This window comes from Mytilus californianus, unplaced genomic scaffold (assembly GCF_021869535.1).
Source record: "Mytilus californianus isolate M0D057914Y unplaced genomic scaffold, xbMytCali1.0.p SCAF_4, whole genome shotgun sequence".
In the NCBI taxonomy this organism is placed as follows: Eukaryota; Metazoa; Mollusca; class Bivalvia; order Mytilida; family Mytilidae; genus Mytilus; species Mytilus californianus.
In genome coordinates, this window is record NW_026262690.1 from 94,920,296 (window position 1) to 94,942,087 (window position 21,792).

The following is a 21,792-nucleotide window of genomic DNA, read 5'->3' on the forward strand; positions in this document are numbered from 1 at the left end:
ACTTTTGACTACAAACAGTGTTTGTCTGTTTTACTTATTATTTCACTCCGACCAAAACTCTTGTTGACGACTTTTCCCTTCATATACTACACTACACTTTCTTTCTAATACATACAACGGATTTTATTTATCAATGAAGCATTCCTTTATTAAACCAGGTTTGCTATCTCAAAAACCGTTCATAAGAAAATAACTTTGTATGCTATTTCATCTCACAAAGAGGTAATTTGTTATGTCCCTGTCTGGGTATACAACAGCTAAAAGCTTATAGACTAAATTGTACAATTTATAAAATATTTTCTAACATGCATTAGCTTGTTTTATGACGAAAGTCCTAACGAGTTTCCACGAAGTAGCCGCTCAGGCTTTTGTTGTTTGCGTCACTGATTTGGATTCTTGTTCTGTTGTGTTCTGTCTCTTCTTAATGATAATAAAGACAATTCCATTTAGAACACCACCAAGATTAGAGAAGGTTGTGACAGCCTGAAATAGCAACTGTGGAACATCCTCGACCAATTGCCATGCTCCATATATTGCCATGGCCCACCATTGAATGAAGAAAGCTGTTACGAACAGCGACATGGTTTTCGCCGCTTTGTGTGCCCCTTTAACAGACGCTGCATTTTCGCCAACGGTATCTTTTAGACGTTTACCTTCTTGGTGAATACGAAAATACGTCAGCCCATAGAACACACTGTTGAGGAACAATACAGCCAGTAATGGAACAGTTGTAAAGAACACACCCATCTGCTTTCCATTCACACCATCAAAATAGCAGCTAGATAATAGAAAAAAAATAACAAAACATAAACAAACTTATATTCTATTTATCAAAATAAAAATAAAAAATAGCATGACGCTTTCCAAAGTAGAGTGCACAGTTTTATGTATGTTTATGATCTTTTGATATCGGCTATGAGGTCAAACGCGTAACAATTACAGAGTATACATGAGATATAACTCATATAAAAGGATTTAATGTAGTGAGACAACAACATAACGCGACAATCGACCAAAAGAAATCCAGGTCTTAAACATTAGACAGATTTCTATTCAATATGTCAATTTTAAATCAATTTAAATAAAATAAAATCTGTGAATTCACTGTGCGTATAACAGCAACGATTAAGCGAGTCAAGATAAATCTGACTTTTAATCAGATTAATTGTTAGTCACCCCTAGTCTAAAAGACATATTACTTAAATAAAAGAGAAACCATAATTGATGTGGTAATTCCTGAATATTCAATTGATGAGATAACCCTTCAAGTAGATACCTATTTGCGCCAAAAATGAAATCATTTGCCCCACAACTTTATTGCGCCAATGCTGCTTCTGCGCCACTTCATTTTGGAAACTATATGTTTCATTTGCGCCAATAAAACAATCATACAATTGCGCCAATTTTATCAATTTATTCATAGTTACTCATATATATCAACTAAATGATTGACTTCCCTACTCCTTTATACATTTAACCATTTACTAACGTCATCTACATTTTTCTTGTATTCTTTTGCAGGACTCAAATTCTGTATTTTCCCCTACTAAGCCTGACCAAGATGGAATGCCGACGTTTTGAAACATGTCTCATACTGTTTTATGCAAAACCTTCAAAATCTAGTTGAATGCTGTTATTGTTCAAGGTCCAGTTAAACTTCTAACAACTTTCATCAAGTAAGGAAAACATTTTCTTGTAACAAGCCCCTGATTTTGACGATAACAAACAAAATACTGATGGAATATAATGTCTATTCTTAAAGCCATGTATAGTATAGAGTTGTTTGAAATATTTTGGACAACTTTTATAAGTACCATCAGCAAATAATTCTTCTGAAACTGTACACAGAAATCTCAAATTGGTCTAGCATCCAAATAAAATTATCCCACTAATATAATTATAGTACATGTTACATGTATAATATAGGTAAAACAATTAACAGGTAAACGTGGCGCAATTTGATTCCATTTATTGGCGCAATTAATACCATCAGAAAAATAGAGAGTGGCGTAATTGATACATCAGAAAAATAGAGAGTGGAGCAATTGATACCTTTTTAAATGGGTAATTAGCGCAAATTGATTCTGGTCGATAAATTTTTATAATATACGTAATTTGAGGCGTATATAGTAGTAATAACATAAATAGTAGCAGTTTTACTGCACCAGATGCGCATTTGGACCTTTAAACCTAAATATTTTAACCTCTATAAATGTATCGTTTTCAATACAAGGGTTTGATATTTTACTTCAAGACCCCAATTTTCAACATTCTGTGTTTTTATTTGAAAATATTTCGCTCAAAACCGTGATTAATTATGTTTTTTTTTTCACTAACTGTAATGGTAAAATTAAGTTCGCTTAATCTAACAAAAGACCGAATTCACAACCTTAAACAGCAGAACATTTAAAAAAATGGTTTTCCTACCTATCATGTGACACTACTTTAAATCATTTTCAATTACATTTCTACTACTAATCTATTTTTAAGGCCAAACGCAAACAACAAGTTTAACCACAAAGGCTTCAATCAGAAAATAAGCATTCCAGAAATAAACTATTTTTCAATGATATGTAGTAAGATTTTTCTTTGTTTAGCTAGGGCCATTTTTGGCACAAGAAATGTGCACATTTAGTTGCAAAATTAAGATAAAGACATCATAAATCTATTGTTTTAATACTAATTCATAATTAGTTTTACAAACATTTCAGCGTTTATGTAATGTGTTGATGAAATCATATTTACGTCTTCAGCCCACTGTTATGACGATATTTTTTTGTAAGTTGCCAAAAATATAATTTTAAAAAGACGCGCGGAAGCAAAGACAAGATTTAAATGTATTTGTAAGTGTCACACATCTCATTTTTCGACTATCAATTTAATGATTTTGTATCTTTATCTTTTAAACAACTTCCGATGTTAGTTATGTACATTTTTTTTTATTTCTCATTCTTGCTTTTGATTTAACTGCTCTAGCATGTGTAGAGTTATAAACTTTAAATATAAAAAAAAATATTTTGCTCGACGAAATCATTTTTGAATTTAATCTTCATTAAGAACGAGTATAATCATTGATTCGCAACATTGGAAGAAAGAAGATGGAAAAGTAAGACTTACAAAAACATCTAAGGTCTACATGGTACCCTGAATATCGTTATGAGTTATTTTTACCAAAGATACAAAACTTATAAACTTTAACTGAAAATTTGAAAAAAATCACTGAAAATTGAATAAAAAAATTTTTCAACTCGTTTTCTTTTAAATTTAATCAATTAATTTGTAAGCTTTTTAAGTAAAAACAAGGCTTATGCGTTATGCATTATTCATTTTGGTTTAGCTACTATGTTAACATATACATATTAATATGTATATCAAATATATTAAATTTTCTTTCAGACGTTAAACTTACAAAGAGCCATTTGGTCCCATCTGATCAAGAGCTATCCCGATAATTCCTCCAACTGTCGGAACTGCAAATATGTATGTTAAAAGTCTCCAGTCATTTTTCCCAAAATTAATCTGCTTGCGAAAAAAGATCAACATAAAGGCGTTGATGGCTACGATGTTGACCATTAAAGTTTGTGCTGTTATAAACACGGCAAGCATGAACCCATAAAAGATACAGATACCTTTTGGATGCGGGTGATCCTTTGTAATAGCAATATGCATGTGATCCATCGTATGAGCAACGTTAAACAGACAGTCGCAAATCGCCATATAAACTACGAATCTTTCGCTTCTTGACCATGAGAAAAATGTTTTGTAGCTCTTTTTCTTGAATGATACTACTATTACACAAATAGCTGATATAAAGCTCAAAAATATACATGTTAATGCTGGGACATGTATAATATAGAACTGGCCATTGTCCAAACCGGCCAGATCCAAACTGTAACCATCTTTGCCGCCCATTGTGTATCTTATGAATGAAGAAATATAACTGTGCAACAGTATCTGGAACAATATGTAGGATATTATCTATGTCTCCATGCCGATATATATACATATGAATATTTACCAATCAATGTAAACCTTCATACCAACGGAAGCCGTAGCCATAGCAAATTAAGTAAATTGAAGTAATCTTGGAACTGGTACACAAGTTCAGGAGTCTATTTACTAGTTCTAATTTTGATTAACAGCATTACGCGTGATTCTAAAATAGATTTTATTTGATGCTCTCGATGCAAATATTTGGAAGGCGGAATGCATACAGTATATAACTAGTCATAGGGAATGGGAGCCAAAACAGTAGAGTCAAAACCGTCTATAGAAGGATATGAACTTTATTTGTATCACATAAAAATCTTAAAAATTCAAACTTTTAATTGAGGTATGAATATGTACTAAACCTATACCAAATAACTATCAGTTTAAAAGAAAAACAAAGTATATGGGGTATCCATCCATGACACAAAATCAGTACATGCACAGTTTGCCAATGATGACTGTTTGACAATGATGTCATGCTACAAACGTAGTCGCCCTATTGCATAGTCCCTCTTGTATATAAAACTTCTTTCAAGAGTGATAAAATTAAGAATTATTTCAAACGCCTCTCGTTATTCTTATTTAGTAGAGTACAGATTATGTATTATGATTTTTCAGTGAATAACATTGCTGTGATTCCAGCTGATTTCGTTTTCTGTTTAGGGTTTGTAGTTTGTTGTTCTCTTTTGGTCGTGGTGCAGTCTTTCTTTCTTCGACTCGTAGTTCTATCAAGATAACACTACTATTGGGAGTACGAGTACCGCTTACGAAGCCTTTTAAAACTTCCGGAGTACAAAATTGATAGGAATATGGTATTTTCTGTTAGAGTTAATTATTGTTTACAGTTTCATTTTAAATGTTCTCTGCTTGTATTCATTCCCCTCTTCTTCTATTTTCCTGTCTGGTTTTTTGCTTGTGTATTGTCGTGTAAAGTAATTAATAATTTTCTTTCTTTAACTGCATTAGAAAGAAAAAAGTAAAATAACAAAAATACCAAACACCAAGGAAAATTCAAAACGGAAAGTCCTTTATCAAATGCAAATCAAAAGCTCAAACACATCAAACAAATAGAAAACAATAAAGTGTACTTATTGAAAAAATATATATGCTCTATCCTTATATCATTAGGTTTGTCGTCTTCTATCTCTTATGTATCCTCTTTTCAATATGAATATAATGAGACAAAGAGTACACATCAATCCATGTACATCGTCTACAAATGCCTACTTTAAAAATATTCAACTTGGGTACTTCCAATATTGAGGACGAACAATTTACCAAATAATTTGATTAAAGGCCAGTGACATTAACTGCTCTTTCAATTGCTTGGTAGCCATACTTTGGTTTCAGGCTAAAATGGCTGAATAATAATTGATTAGTTGCTACTGGGCAATACTGTTTCACTGTTTTCATGACATAATTTTGCATTTCTTGCATTTTATTTGCTACTTTAGTATCTCCCCCTTTTTTAATGCGGTATTGACAATAACGTGCTTATTTTTTTCAGTTTCCTTTTTATAATACCTTTAAAAGAGAGGTGGGAGATACAAATGTACTAAAGAAATATTCAAAGTCATAAATCGAAAACGAACTGAAAATTAATGAATAATTCGGTAGGTCAAATTTGATTATTTATTATCATTTGCTTTCGTATATTCGTCCTGCTTATTTTCGGACCAGTCTTTTTATAACAAATTATTGTAATCCGCCAAAAATAAAAAAAAGTTGCTCCCTAAAATGTTTATTTTGGTTTGAAATGTTTTATAAGATGCAACTGTAAATTCATTAACATGTTATTTTTTCACAAATGTGACCAAATTTGCTATAGTCTTACCAGCAAGTGTATTTTATCACAGTACAGGGAAATTTGGTATTATAACCGAATGATCATTTTATCAATCTCTGATAGTATTTTGATATTTATCCGTTTTCCAGTGTATTTTTTGCCGTACCGAATCGTTGTATCTAGCCATTCGAAAGGGGGTTCCAACCCCCCGGAACACCATGAAACGTTCACATAATAAAAAAAAAAATAACAGAAAAACAAAAAATCGAAAAGGGGGGGTGGGGAGTCAACCCCTGGAATATCCCCTGGATCTGCCAATGGTATCGGTTAGAATAACATATAAGGATTATTTTTTGGGAAAAAATACGTGTACTATTGTCTGTGTTTTATGTACATGGAATTTTATTGACTTTGCACGGGGAGAAACTGGAAATAAAGTTAGTAATGAAGGAGGACCACACATTCGTTGCATACAAATTTTACAATCGCTTGCATGAGTTTAGGTAAAGTTATTTTGAACGATTATCATAACTTTAATAGGATCGATACATTAGGGATAGAGCATATCTATACTATTAAATGATCACTATACAAATCCTTGCTCTGTATAATGTATATCAATCAGTGACCGCCGTGGATAGTAAACTTTGAATTGATAGTAAATAGCAAATGCACTTTATTCATAGTATATGTATGATCATAGTATACAGAAAAACGCGAAAATAATTGAAATTAACAGAAAACAAAAAATTAACGGACTTTGGAAAAAAGGGGGAGGGCTAAAAAAAATTGATCTGTCCCCAAGTACCTGTGACTTTTGATGCCTTTCCTGAAATACTCCAGTCATAAAATCAGTTACAAAATTCATCCTACAACAAAAGGGGGGAGCAAGGGGTTTAACTGTTATGCTGTTATGGGGTAATTTAATTCTTTGTTATCTGTTATTCTGAAAATATATTTGCTGTTAGCTGTTATTGTCTTATTCATTGTTAGCTGTTATAGGACCATTATTTTTATTGTTATCTGTTATTGTGAGATTGTATTTGCTGTTAACTGTTATTGAAAATTGGAATGTTAGCATTTTGACAGCCAATCTTAAGTAGAAATTGAAGATAATTGAACATTGTGACTTAGATAGAGAGTTGTCTCATTGCCCGTGGCACTCATACCACATCTACTTATATCTATTGTGGGTCTTTCCACTGGTGATATGGAGGTCACGTATTTGCAGAAGATTCCAGTACATCACATAAACATATTAAAAACAGTCGGGTCCAGGACCATTCCAGTATACATTATTATTATTATTCTTTGTAATAAATTCCATTGTCAGTGAACATGTTTTTAGATGTATAATTTTGTACAAATTATAATTTGTACAAAAAATGTGTACAAATTATATTTGTATTTTGACTTTGTACACATTTTTCTTACAAATTATAATTTGTACAAATTTGACTAAAATTCACTTATAACTTTTACAATAACTTATCGTATGGATTTTGTTATAAAAAAAAGCATTGGTACACCGTATAGAATTTTAATTCAATGAACACATAATAAACCTTATGTTGTACTGTTACACCACTGTCCAAGGTTAGGGGAGGGTTGGGCGCCAACTAACATGTTTAACCCCGCCACTCTCTGTATGTACCTGTTCAAAGTCAGGAGCCTGTAATTCAGTAGTTGTTATTTGTTGATAAGTTTTTCGTTCATTATTTTGTAAATAAATTAGGCTATTAGCTTTCTCGTTTGAATTGTTTATCGTATGTAATTTCAAGGCCTTTTATATCTGACTATGCGGTATGGGTTTGCTCATAGTCGAAGGCGGTATGATGAGCTATAGTTGTTAATTTCTGTGTCTTTTTGTCTCTTTTGAAGAGTTGTCTCATTGGCAATCATACCACATCTCCTTTTATACTTATTTACAAAATACAAAAATAATTAGGTATCATTTGTTTGAGCATGTGAGTGAAATATTGCCTTTGGGAATTACACAACATCTTTTGCTTTTAGCATTTACATTTAGAAGTGCTACTCCTCCTCTTTGTATTTACATGAAAGAGAGCCCTGACCACCAGTTTTTTAAAAGCTTTTTAACTGCTTCACATAGTGAAAGTTGAAGCTCAGAAACTGTTGCTGCAAATAAAGATGCGTCTTTAACAGCTTCAATTTAATTTCTCAACAAAATATCCTTTTAAAAATCCAACAGCTGTTCCAATGCCGTACCCAAATTCTCCATATTCCATAATTTCACAGTAGATGCATGATTGGTGTTCACTTGGTGTCATCCAAATTGTCACTCGGACCAATTTCTATTCTGCTATCAGAATAGTCACTTGAGCCAATTTCTGTTATATTATCATAATTAACTGTATGCATTACATTTCCTGTCTCCATCTGGGTATTTTTTGTTTTATAACTACATGAACTAAGGTTTATTATGCGGTCATTGAATAAAAATTCTACGGTGTGCATCAATGTTTTTTTCTATAACAAAATCCCCACGAGAAAAAAAAGTTCTAAATATCAAATTAATATAAGGTGTCACTGGCTTCATTTTCTTGAAAAATTAAAAAAAAAAAAAGAAAACCACAAAAATTTATCTATCAAATGCTCTTGATTTTTAAATATTCCTTAAACAAAAACAGAAACTAGTAATTTTGTTCAGTTTGAAGTGAATTTAAGTAGAAATTTGTACATGGATTTTTTTGTACAAATTACAATTTGTATTTTTACAAATTACAATTGTACAAAGTAAAATTAAAAATTATAATTTGTACATTTTTTTGTTACAAATCACAATTTGCACAAAATCAAAACTTGTACACAATATATATAAAAGGTGTTTCTGTTAAGGTCGTATGGACCTAGGCCTATCCTCATCAGGTATCCCTAGCCATATGTTTTCCTTTTTTGTAATATTAAGAATTGTTCGAATTTGAATTTTACATATATATGGGGATAATGTTCCTTGTACCCCCATGCGTACATGTATATTAAATTCAAATCAATTATTAAAATAACAAAAAGGAAAACATATGGCCAAGGAAACCTGATGAGGATCATAATTAAAATGAATATATATCATATGTCTCTGTTAAGGCGTAGCTAGGTCCATACAACCAGTTATATAATAAGATCTACTGTATTGGTCCTTGACCGGACTGATTTTAAGATTTCATTTACTGTTATCTGTTATTGTCCCTTTTGAATTCCTTGTTATGTGTTTTAAGCCAAATCAATTTACTGTTTTGCTGTTATTGGAACCCCCTTTGCCCCCCTCAACAAACATACTTTCAACAACGCTCTAAATGCCCGCGATTTCGCGGGTGTGTTCTAGTATATATATTCAATAAGTACAATTTATTGTATATTATTTGATGCAAAAAAGGATAAAAAAAGGTCGTCGTATCTTTGAACTTTCCCGAAGTCTTCCGGAAGATTGTCGAGTTTACTAGCTTCGATCCTTGCTTGGAAGTTGAAGGGAAAACAAAACTAACCTTAAAGAACGGGAATCATACGATTGTTTGATTTCACAATATATCCTTGCAGATAATCCTTTAATGATTTTTTTAAAAATTTTCATCTGTAAAATCGATTTATTAGTGAATAGTGAAAAAAAAATACCTGATTTCAACTTGAAGTTATTTCTGCTAACAATAATCAATCATATTGATAAGACATTCAAACCATCAATGAACTTATATCAAAAAAAAGTATAATATTGATCAAAAACTACTTTTGGATGACCTACTATCCTGATGTTAATACAGACCCAGCAACGTATTTGCTGACACGTTTAAATTCATCAAAATCATAACAAAATCATAACCCCTTTAATGCAAGCACACGCTTTAATTTAGACTATTTGTGAAATCATTTCTTACCCAAGATATTAGTACACATAGTTCATACTTACACTGACTTCTGGTGCCTTACTTTCTAACAAGTTTTTAATATCTGAATTCGGAAAGATAAATACCCGTTTAAACCAGATTTAAATTGGAATACACGTGAAGGCCAACCTTATTTGAAATGAAGAGCAATCCAAATTTCTTATCAGCAGGTTAAGTATTTTATTTTAGCTTGTTTTTGATCACTGGTAGCATTCTTTTTATGCGGTATGTTGAAGATAAACAGACAAAACGATGTCAAAAAAGAATAATAAACAAAAAGAAAACAAATCAGTCTACAAAACTCTGCACAAAAAAAAAAAAACAACTAAAGATTGAGCAACAGGAACCCCGCCAAAAGCAGGTGATGATCTCATTCAGATACTCCGAAATTGTAAGCATTTCTTGCTCCATTAGTGACACCCGTTGTGTTGTTTATGACAAGTAAGATCTAAAAGAATTAAAAGTTTAACTCTTCTTCATTTTCATATGTATGTTCTAAGTATAGTGTGACGTCCATTTTCACTGAACTAGTACACAATTTTATTTAGGGGCCAGCTGAGGACCACCTCCGGGTGCGGGATTTTCTCGCTTCATTGAAGACCCATTGGCGGCCTTCGGCTGTTGTCTGCTCTTTGGTGGGGTTGTTGTCTCTTTGATATATTCCCCATTTCCATTCTCAATTTTATCTTAGTCAAGAACCTGATCAGTAGTTATCATATTTAATACTTATCTTTGTCGTTATTTGGAGAATTGAGTTTAAATGGTCGATCTTTGATTTTTAAATCTTTTTTTGCTATTTTTTATCACTTGTTTAAATTAATAGACTTGTGACGCTTCAGAGCTTGACATAACGTGTAAACACCCGTTTATTGTTGAATTCTACAAGTTGACCTCTAAAGGTATCATTTTGCTATTTGTGTCGTTGGGTTGCTGTCCCATTGACGTATTATCTATATCTCGCTTTATTCATATTAGATTTGATAATCTGAATCTAAAAGATACATTGTTGTTTATGACAGGACATGTATGACACTCTGTTTATCAGAAGTTTTGTTAAGTTCAAGGTTGTTGTTCGACTAAATTTGAGAGTGTTTGGCGGTCTTTGGGCAATTTGGTGTAGGTCTATATTTTCTGTTGAATTCATTCACACCTCATCGGGGTACAGGGCAAGTTTAACATTGACTCTGAAGACCGTATTTAAAACTAAGGAGATGATGTATGATTGCCATTGATACAACTGTACACCCTAGACCAATGAAAGGGAATGTATACAACTATAAGGCACTGTACCGCTTTCAACAATGAGCAAATCTCGCACCGTATAGATAGCTATAAAAATGTGAAAAAAATCAAAAGAGAAAACCAGTGGTGTTATAATTAACAAACGAAAAACAATAATGGCAGACCACAATCACGGACAACCATTGAGTTACAGGCTCCTGACTTAGAATAGACACTTAAAGAATATGGCGAGGTTAATGCTGATGTTTCATTTATTATGTCTTGGCGGGTGGGCTGTCCATTGGATTTTATTTAAGATATCAGTGCTAAATTTATGTGAACGGCAAACATTATATATGAAAAGTAGTTTCTTGTGAATTTATGTAAAGAAATATAATGGATAAATTGCAAAATAAAGCGAGGTAAATTTGCAATCAACATTAAAAAAGTGACACTAACCTGTCAATGAAAAAATAGACTTGATATGTTTTGGGTAAGGAACGTTATTGGTTACCAATAACGTAAACCTGTACATATGGTTACAGTTACCAGTTAGTCAAACTACTGTACCATCTGAAGTAAAAAAAAAACAAAACTGTTTTCATCACTTGTTCAGACAAGACACAGGTTAACCAAGTTATCTAATTATATACTCACTAGAGATCTTTATCAAGAGATGGAATATAAGAACTATTTACCCATTTTTTATAGTTTACTAGTAGAATATTTTCAACCTTTGCTCAACGTTTGACTCATGGAATAAAAGCATGACTTTACGTTCCCTAAAACGACAATAAATGGGGAATTAAACTTTTTTTTAATAACCCAAAAGATTAAGAATTGTACTTATTAATTACAATTTGAATCAACATTTAAAGTATTACATGTAAACGTGACATAGCCGTCACGGTGTTGTTTTAATTAATATTTCAGCTTACAAAGTAAGCAGGACTAAAACTTTTTTTCTATATCTAATAGATTCTAGATCCGAACGGAATCTAACAAACTGATGGCCCAGTTTTACTAAATCATACTATCAGAAAAGTTTATAAATTCAAATTTCAATCACACACAATATCCGTATGTGCTTTGTCTCAACTAGTTTGTGTTAAAATATAGGCTCATTTGAAAAGTCAAGAACGTGGGAAAAGTCAATAACCTAGATATATTTTTTTTATTTTAACACGATTGATGTATTTACAAAATTTGAAAAGTAAATGAATCAATCGAATAAACAAGTAAAAACAAACATCTAAGGCTTTATGCTACACTTCTCATATTGTAAGCGGAAGTGATTTTAGATTTGAGGTGGGATTAATAAAACATAAAACAAACAAAATACAAAAGCAACTACAAAATAACCACCACCCCCAAAAAAGAAATAAAATATAAAGACACAACAATGACAAACAACAAAAAGCCAATAAAAGCCCCACCGACTTTCCGAAAAATTATTCCACCTATGCTGATTTATAGGGTCTTAAGCTTTTCAAGCATCTTTGTGAAAGATTTGAATAAAATGTATGTGTGTGCGGTTTGTGTGTGCGTGGTGTCATGGTGGAGACGGTTGCCACCAATTCCTGTTATGCCGCCTATTGCATCATCTTTTCTTATTTTATATTATCATATAAGCTTCACTGTTGTTTATAAAATTGTCCGTTGGATTAAACTAGAGATTTTACGAGCACTGACCTTTTGGGTTTTGCCTTGTCTTTTTCGGGTATATAAACAATATACATATATTGCCGGGAAGATCTAAAATTCATTTGTACGACTTCAGAAACAAGAACAAGAAAAAAAAAGTATAGTAAAATGGTAGACAACAGTATACTATCTTTTTACATATATCATGTTGTACTGGTACTGAAAATGAATTCGAATATGGTTAATAAATCCAGTCTTCCAAGGATCTTCCAAGAAAGTTTTGGTCATTAAAAAACACAAGATTTTATTTGATCGTTGTTCGCTCAACTGTCAGTGGTAAAAATATCATGCATATTCATGAGGGGCATGAAGAATAACAAGAAATTTGGTTTAGGTCAAAAACTTAATTTAAGAAAGGAAAGAATAATTTCTTGGTCAGGTAGGTTGAATATGATAAACTTGAATAATGATGAATACGTGTTTAACGCCTAGTGACAAATATTGTATGCACACCTGGACGATATCTTGACTACATCGACGTATGTATCCGGATGTTCAACTCTTTTTCTTGTAGTGACGGTCCGCAAGAAGACATGTTATCCTACCCGGACACATTATTCTGACTGCGAGCCGATTAGTCTTGTTATAACTTCTAAATGCCGTGTGTTTGGTAGAAATTCAGCAAACATCAATTTCAAATATTTGTTTTGACCTTGTTAGGTATCTTACCCACATCCTTTCACTCTCGAGGTTCTGACGCTTCCACTAGATAACAGAGGCAGATCCTTGGAGCTTGAAGAAATACAATTTAGTTTGTAATAAATGACAAACAAGTGCACTTCTGAATTGGTATGCTCGTTTATAACCTTTAAAAATTTTAAAAGAATGTATACGATATATAAACATGGAATGATATGAATGTGTTATTATTCTTGCTTTGGATAGTATATTAGCTTTTTGAAATTCGGTATTTTTGAAGTGGAAAAAGAAGTCTTTGGATTTTTCAATGAACTGTTTTGAAAGAAAGAAATGTTTAACTGAATGAAAATCGAAATTGAAATATTCTGAAAATATTTGTCTGAAATATTATTCTGATATATTAGATTAATTGATGAGTATGTTTTAACAAATATTGAAAAATCAAAAGACCGCAATAAATCTTGAGAATCTAAAATAAAGAAGTTTCTCCTTCCTAACGCAGTTTTTTGAATGAAATAAACGAGGTGCTTATATATGAATTATCGGGTTTATATGTCCTTTGAGAACATAAAAAAATTGGGACAAAATCATGAATGTAAAGCAAAAAAAAAATATGACAAAAATAAGGAGATGTGGTATGATTGCAAATGAGACAACTATCCACCAAAGTTCAAATGAAGTGGATGTAAGCAATTATAGGCAACCGTACGGCCTTCAACAATGAAAAAAACCCATACTGTGTGGTCGGACCCTGCATTTTGAAGGAGGCGAATGTTGGTTGTTAGTTTGGTCTGTTGTAATGTCAAATATTTTTTGTGTCAAAATAATAGAATATTACGTATTAAACTTTTTAATGACATCGCAATAGATAATCCTATATTCCCAACTCTATCTGATACTGAAAAACTAGTATTCCCGCTAAATCCTTCATATATAAACCAAGTAAAAAAAAACAGGTTCCTTTATAAAACAGTCATTAGAGCTGAGGACAGGGGACTCTTAGTTATTTTTGCTTGTATATATATATACGTATTCAAATCAGTTTGTTTTTTGTTGTTAGATAAAATTATTTGTATTTATCACAAGTATCATGTTTTACTTATCTAACAATAAAGGATTATTATATATGTTACATGTAAACCTTATGTATTTTTCATTTAATAAATCGTTTAAAAAAGTCCATGCTGTTGCTTTATTCAATGCGTAATGCAATGTATATTAACTCACCATAGATATCAGGCTTAAACCTTAGTACGCCATACTCGCGTTTCGTCTACAAAAGACTCGCCAGTGACGCTTGAATCAAAAACATTAATCAGGCCAAAGAAAGTACGAAGTTGAAGAGCATTGAGGTATGAGCATTCACGCACACTTTTCGTCGAATCGATAGAATTACTTTTGTAACGTAACATATCTACCAATGTTCTCAATAGTCTTTATTTTCCTTTTTGGTAAATTGAGGACTGAAAATAAAATCTGCAATGATATGCAACGTATTGTGTGTTTTTTGCAATGAAGCAATAAGGATAAAAATATTCATAATTATAAAATGAAATATCATGCAGATAAGCTATCTTTTTTATAATGTGATTACAGAATTTGATGTTCTGCAAGATACTTAAATGACTAATGTCATCGTTTCTATTCTTCTCCAGACTGACGGGATTTGTAGCACAAACCGCTATTTGAGCATTGTTTTATTTTTTTTTTAAGTACACAAAAAATAGATTAATACATTGCACCCTTTTGGATTAAAAAAAATCGCAACCATCTTTAGAGGATAAATATATTGTCCTCCGGGGAGTGGATAACGGCTTTATATATATATAGCCATTACTTTTTCGTTCACCTCTATCTTCCTTATTATTTTGTAAACAGCCGATTAAACTTCTCATAATTTTGCAGCTCATTTGGCTTTTTTTCTGAATGATATACATTTGGCCACTTCATGGTTTTTGTTATCATGACCTTCAAGCTTTCTGATTTTTTGTTTTAACTTAGGACCTTATGTGAACTCAGACTTGATGAACACTTTCTAGCAAGTTTTCACTCCGTCCTTATATGGGGGACCTTAAAAAAATGTACAAATCTTGACAAAGGCCTGTTAGGAAGAAATTTTAGGAAGAAGATAACAATTTAAGTCACCGTACGGCCTCCGAAATTAGCAAAACCCATTATGATACAGTATAGTAAGCTATAAAAGGCCAAAGGCATGATCAAATGTAAAACAATTCAAACGATAAAACAAACGGCCTGTTATATGCGTAAACCATCAACGAAACATTATTATGACATACATGAAAAGAGAGAAAGAGAAAAAAAACAACTACTGTAAATTCAGAAATTATTGCGAGGTTTTTATTAATGCGAATAATGCGACTCGAATAGTATCGCAATAATAAGAACTCGCATTTTGATAAATAAAACGTTGATCTAAACCTAGATTGTTCTGAAATCGCATTAATTAAACTCGCATTCTTGTCCATTTTTGAAAAATCGCAATAATAAATGCCCGCAATAATTTCTGAATTTACAGTACTGAATTACAGGCTCTTAAAACTCGAGAATGGCACATACAGAATATGACAGGGTTAAACAATGTTTGCGAGAACCGTTTAACCATTTCTTTATTCTAGTATTTTATTCTTTTTACCACTTCGTAAAATCTAGCTTTCTAATGTGTTTCTTTCCTCCTTTTTAATATTTTAAAAATCAGTATGATGTGTTGTGTAAATTTATTAAAAGGTCAATAAGGAAAGCTCTTCTTAATATTTTTAGTTGAAGTAGATTGGATGGAAATAAACAACTTTATCGTTTTGGTATTTTTCTTTATCATTATCAAAATGAAACATATGATTAACAATCCAGAAAACTAGAAACATTTGGTATTTGAAAACATATAGTTTATTAAAGAGAGTTCTAATGTATAAGGGGAAACAATTCCACTGATTTCATGATCACCTATCGATGTATTATTTTCAGTGAATATATTAGTTTGTGTTAAGTGTAATGTTAGTTTTAAGATAAAAAAAAAAGGTCGGAATATGCCAAAGGGGCATTCAAAACCAATAAGTCGAAAGGAAAACTGCTATAACTGGAATATATGACACAACCTTGATATTAAGAACATAAAATGCAGCGGCTAAATATTCAAATGCGCTCAGTTAAGGAGTTAAATGAATCAAAAGAACGCACACCTGGACATGTTTTAAAATGAAAGAATAGATGGCAATCGTATTGGTTAAACATGCCTTAAGAAAATCGTATGGTCTGTGCAGCGTAAAATGGCTTTTTAGTGTTTTGCAGTTTATACAACTAAAATCACGGATACACTAAAATGATTACCCTTTTCTACGAATCACAACATCCATGCTAAATTTGAACATGCAAATGTAAGAATAAGTAATTAATTGTAAAAAACATGACATCAAAACAATTAAGAACAGCCAATTATACTTTAAATAATTGCGAGATGAAAGAGACAAGGTTTAAACTTATGATTCCTATTTTATTTACGTACGCGGCTTGTTTCTTTTTAACTAATTTAGAAAATTTTCAAACCGAAATTTACAACGAAAATGTATCATTTAAATCATGCCATACCAAACAAATTGCCACTACGCGGTTGCTACCGCCTATTCTACCAGCATCGATACAAACCAGAGAAAATATTAACGAATAAGGGTGTACGATGTGATTTTTATTATCCATCAAGTTACGTTGAATACCGACATTCAGGGGATCCGAAATACATAGAAGCATTTTCAACATGATATATTTAAATTAATTCAGGTAAAAGTAAATAAACTGAAAGCTTAATACATTTTTAATATCTTTCTTTTTGTACAGACATTTGCACAATGTGTGGAACACTTAATGACGACAAGGGTTTCACTTTTCGGTTGTATCATCATTTTTTACTTTTTTGTTTACAGGAAATGAACCAAACAAAAACAAAAATGAAAACGCATCTTTGTCCTTTCACACTTGAAGATGTCGTGACAATTTAACCACGTGACAATTTAACCACATATAGTGAATAACATTTATTGTTATTGTAAAAGCTGATAAAAAAAGATGTAAATTACTTATAGGATGTTCATATAGGGTTCCTTCCGCCGGATAATTGTCCTTTTTACGATGATACTATTCATTTGAAGTGTGAAAAAAATCAGTTAAGTAGAAAGAATGTCCAACATGACAAGCTTTTTCGTTGAGAATTCTACAAGACCCTCTATTGGGGAAGTTAAAGCACCAGTTGATGGCTATGATATAGCCGTGTACGGAATAGCAGAGGGAACATTTTATAACATTCACGTGCCAGCGCTGATATGTATTTGCATAAGTTTTATATGCGCGTTGACAATTATTGGATATTCTTTCTATCATCAACATTATTCAACTTTTTTCCAGTGGACAAAAAGCGAGAGATTTGTAGTATACATGGCACTGTGTGACGCTCTTTTTAACGTTGCACATTTTACTGACCATTTGCACATTGCTGTAACAAAAACATTACCAAGACCAAAATCGCTTTGTGCATTTTATGGATTCATGCTGACTGAGTTCATAACAGCACAAAATTTGATGGTGAATATTGTCGCCATTAATGTTTTTATATTAGTTTTCTACCGTAAGCATTTATATTTTGGAAAATGCGACTACCGACTGTTGGTCTACATATTTGGTGCTCCAGCACTAGGGGGACTCATTGCAGGTGCCTTTGGACAGCTTGGACCAAATGGATCATTGTATGTATTTTCTTAATTTTACCGAATCAGTCACACGTATCTTTTTGCTGCGTCTGGATCGCTTTTATGAAGAAAAAATATCAATTTTTAAAAATTATTTGAAATTTTTTTTTAATTTGAATGACGTTAGAGATTTATATTATTACACAATTTCATTCTTTAGAGATCTTCAGCAATATTAATGGAATACATAAACTTAAATACTTTCATATCCAATGAAGAGAACATGTGAGACAGAAATCAGTTAATGGGTGTATGCGAAACAATAAAATGGTTGATTTATGTTCCTTGTGAACCGATAAAACGTTGCTTTTTTTGTTTTTTTGTTTTTTTAAACACAATTAAATCATCTTTATTGCACTAAATGCTGTTTAACAATTTACTTAGCTTACAGCATTGAGCTAAGTTTCCCTGTGTGTTAATAATTAGATATCCTAATACTAACATTTATATATATTTTATTAGATATTCTCCCTGGATATCTATGATTAACGTTGCTTTTTTGTGCTGCCACAATTAACACCACTATATTAATTTATTGGTTGCCAAACACCAATCAGCAATGTTTCGGTTCGCATTTCGTACATGGACCTACAATCTTCAATGTTATGATTCCGTTTGTTTAAAATGTATAATAAAAAATATTCTCATTTTCTTTTTAGCTGTTATTTTGATGGAGTTAAGGGGAAATGGACGGGTGTTTTCTTCACAACAGTACCACTTTTGCTGGTTTTGGTCATAAACACGATTCTTTACATTTTAAGTTGGTTAAGGATCTACAAAGAAGCCAAAGAAATTAAAGATTCACTCGGAAAGTCCTCTAGAGTTTTAAGAGCTTCACATAAAGCTGCGAAAACAATGTCATTATTTGTCACAGCATTCTTTGTTCAATGGTGGGCAATGGCGTTATATGGCGTTTGGCAGTTGGTTGATGATGTTCCATTTCTTTTATTCAATTTTGTGACAACATTTTCCAACGTGGGTGGTATTTTGAATGGAATAGTTTTTATCATCATAATGCGTAGAAAACGTGAGAAGGCAGAACCAAGTACTAAAGCCTCCGACGACAAAGTGGGATCTGGACATACCGCAACTACACCAATGCACTCAATCGTACATTCAAACGGTCATTCTGCAAATGTTGTTTAAAGCAATAACGACACGGAACATATTTTATTTCTTTTTGATACCATTATTGAAATATACTGGAATTTGTTATTGCCATGTATAAATAAGAGAACTAATAATTCGTGAATTTTTGTTATAACTTTGATTGTGGGTGTGCGCATTTATTTGTGTCTGATATGAAAGATAGATTACATTTTGAACATGTAACGACACCTTATATAACGGAGTAATTATATACTATGGTACATATATGCATTTAAGAGAACGACAATCATATTTTAACATTTCAAATGTCAAATGCACGAATTGATAATGATTGATTCAGTAAATACAATCGATTCAGTCTTCAACTAAAAATGTAATTTCTGCCTTTATTTCGGTTTAAAAGTAAGCCACATCTCCAGAAAGGGATGCAGGCGTTAAGACACCACAGAAACATTAATTGGCCAATCCGATAGATTAGTACTAAATAAAAACCATTTTAAATATGTAACACGCAACTCAACCTTGTGCAAAACGAAATTCAGTTAATAAAGTGCTCCGGGAGCGTACTTATGTCCCTTAAAGCATGTATCGTCAGTCAAATTGCCTCGTTGTAAATGCTGGTTATTGTCGTATTCGATTTTAGATCATAAATGAGGAAAGGTGAATGGAATAGTTGCTTAGGTGAATACAGATTTTCCTTCAAGGTCAAATTTATCGCGAGGGTCCATAAATGGAGGTGACTCAATTTTTACTATTAAGAACCATTGATTACTTAGCTTGTTTGTAAGCAGTTATTCTCTACCAGAGAAATCCTTATAGGGAACACGAATTTTGTTGCACTTTATCAACTATGAGATTTATACTGCAATCGTTATATTTGAGCAGTCAAAATGCGTTGTATAAATTCATGTTATATACAGTCACTGAACTTATAAAGCACTAAACCACAATTACCGCTATCATTCGTATTGAAAGGTTACAGTACATACTTCCGCGAGGTGGTCACCGTTTCCTACAAAAAATGAGCCAAAAATGTTGTTCTTGTTCTTATTTGTAAATAAAATTGTATAAATTATTACGTTTTTTCCTTATGGTATATATTTTATTCTGTAATCAGGGACAATCATTATTCTGACTGGTTTGAACAAGATACATGTTGAGTTTGACTCCAGCAAAGTCAGAGGGAAAATTTTAAAAGTAGTTTTGAAAAAAAAAAAATTCCCAAAAAACAACTTAATTGGTGTAAAAAGGTATAACAAAAATATAAATTCAAAAAAAAAGGGAGAAAATCTGTAAAAACTCACAATATCAAACGTTAGACTTTATCAACCAACGGGACGAATGGAAACAACCTTAGTACAGGCATTTTCCGAAGAAAATGGTGGCTTAAACTTGGTTTTACAGCTACAGTAGTGTCCGGTAATTCCGCCCGTCCGGTAAACCCGCCCACTCCAATTTCTTCCGTAATTGTCACTTCCATGAATATTTCGTCTGCTATTTTATTCATAGAAACTGTACATATCATCACTGCATGTCAAATTTTAAAGAAAAATCCTTTATTACGAAAAATTTCAAGTGATATATATTTAATACAGTTCATAAAGCTAAATATAATCAGATTATTGCTTACAAAACTCATTTCTGACTTGAAATTATTTTTTTGATTATCTGGAATCTCGCTATAAGTGGTCTATTAATAAATAGAACACCTTTTCCTTTCACAATTTTGTGATAAACTGACCCACCATACATATTTACTGCGCATGGGCGGAATTACCGGACAAACACATTTCCGATAAAAACACGGATGACCCACTTGTTTTGTTGATTTTAAAATTTATTTCAGATATTTTTTGGGAAATGAGATAAACTACTCAAAGTTGATTTGTCAGTGAATCGATTTATATTAAATTTGATACAATTTGTATATAATTAAGCAGAAATACATACGATCAAAGCCTTATGTGGGCGGATTTACCGGACTGCATCGTACCTAAAACTCTTATGACAGTTGTTCATAGCTCCGTTATATTCACAAAATTTGGTGAGCAACCAAAACAGACATAATATGTTAATATGACATAACATTTGTGTCAGATTGCAGTATAGTGGGAACATAGTGCTTTGTAAGAAATTAATTGTATTGGTTACATCATGATAACAATACATGGATTCGGCACGAAACAGATAAAATCTCGACAGAGCCTTGCACTTACCCCGTTTCTTAGCCTTATTCTTATATTATTGATTTGCCAAGTCAGTATCTTTCAATTGTCTATATATATTCACTATGCGGTTTTTGCCAGAGTGTTTCTACATAAAAAAAAGGCGAGTTCACAATGAAAACATTGAAGTTATCACCCTGGTAGCAAAGTTTTGTTTTGAACTGACACTCACACTGTGTTGACAAATGTTCTTCTTTTGAAATGGAAATTGTCAGCGTTTACACATCCTCTGCTAAGACACTGTCGATTATAAATTCAGTAGAAAATGTTTTGGTAATAGCAAAAATGATACAAACAAAAATAGAAACCATGAAACCATAAAATATTATCATTATTGTTTTAACATGTCACACTTTGACATCATCATAATATGTCACTAACATGAATGTACAGGGACTTTTTTAACCACTTTTATTAGAACCCATCAAATAAATCGAGGAGATGGTATTGACATGTACAATAGT

At 32.0% G+C, this 21,792-nt stretch overlaps 2 protein-coding genes across 2 annotated transcripts; one reads left to right on the top strand and one right to left on the bottom strand.

The window, feature by feature from the left end:
* Positions 1–360: 360 nt before the first annotated feature.
* Positions 361–3,912, bottom strand: LOC127737157 (uncharacterized). The gene is made up of 2 exons (XM_052247689.1): positions 3,410–3,912; positions 361–778 (listed from the first exon to the last, which is right to left on the bottom strand). The coding sequence occupies exons 1-2, from the start codon at positions 3,910–3,912 to the stop codon at positions 361–363; spliced, it is 921 nt and encodes a 306-aa protein (XP_052103649.1).
* Positions 3,913–17,387: 13,475 nt separating this feature from the next.
* LOC127698892 (uncharacterized) lies at positions 17,388–20,178 on the top strand. Its single transcript, XM_052202619.1, has 2 exons — positions 17,388–17,990; positions 18,653–20,178. The coding sequence occupies exons 1-2, from the start codon at positions 17,428–17,430 to the stop codon at positions 19,137–19,139; spliced, it is 1,050 nt and encodes a 349-aa protein (XP_052058579.1). The 5' UTR covers positions 17,388–17,427; the 3' UTR covers positions 19,140–20,178.
* Positions 20,179–21,792: the final 1,614 nt, after the last annotated feature.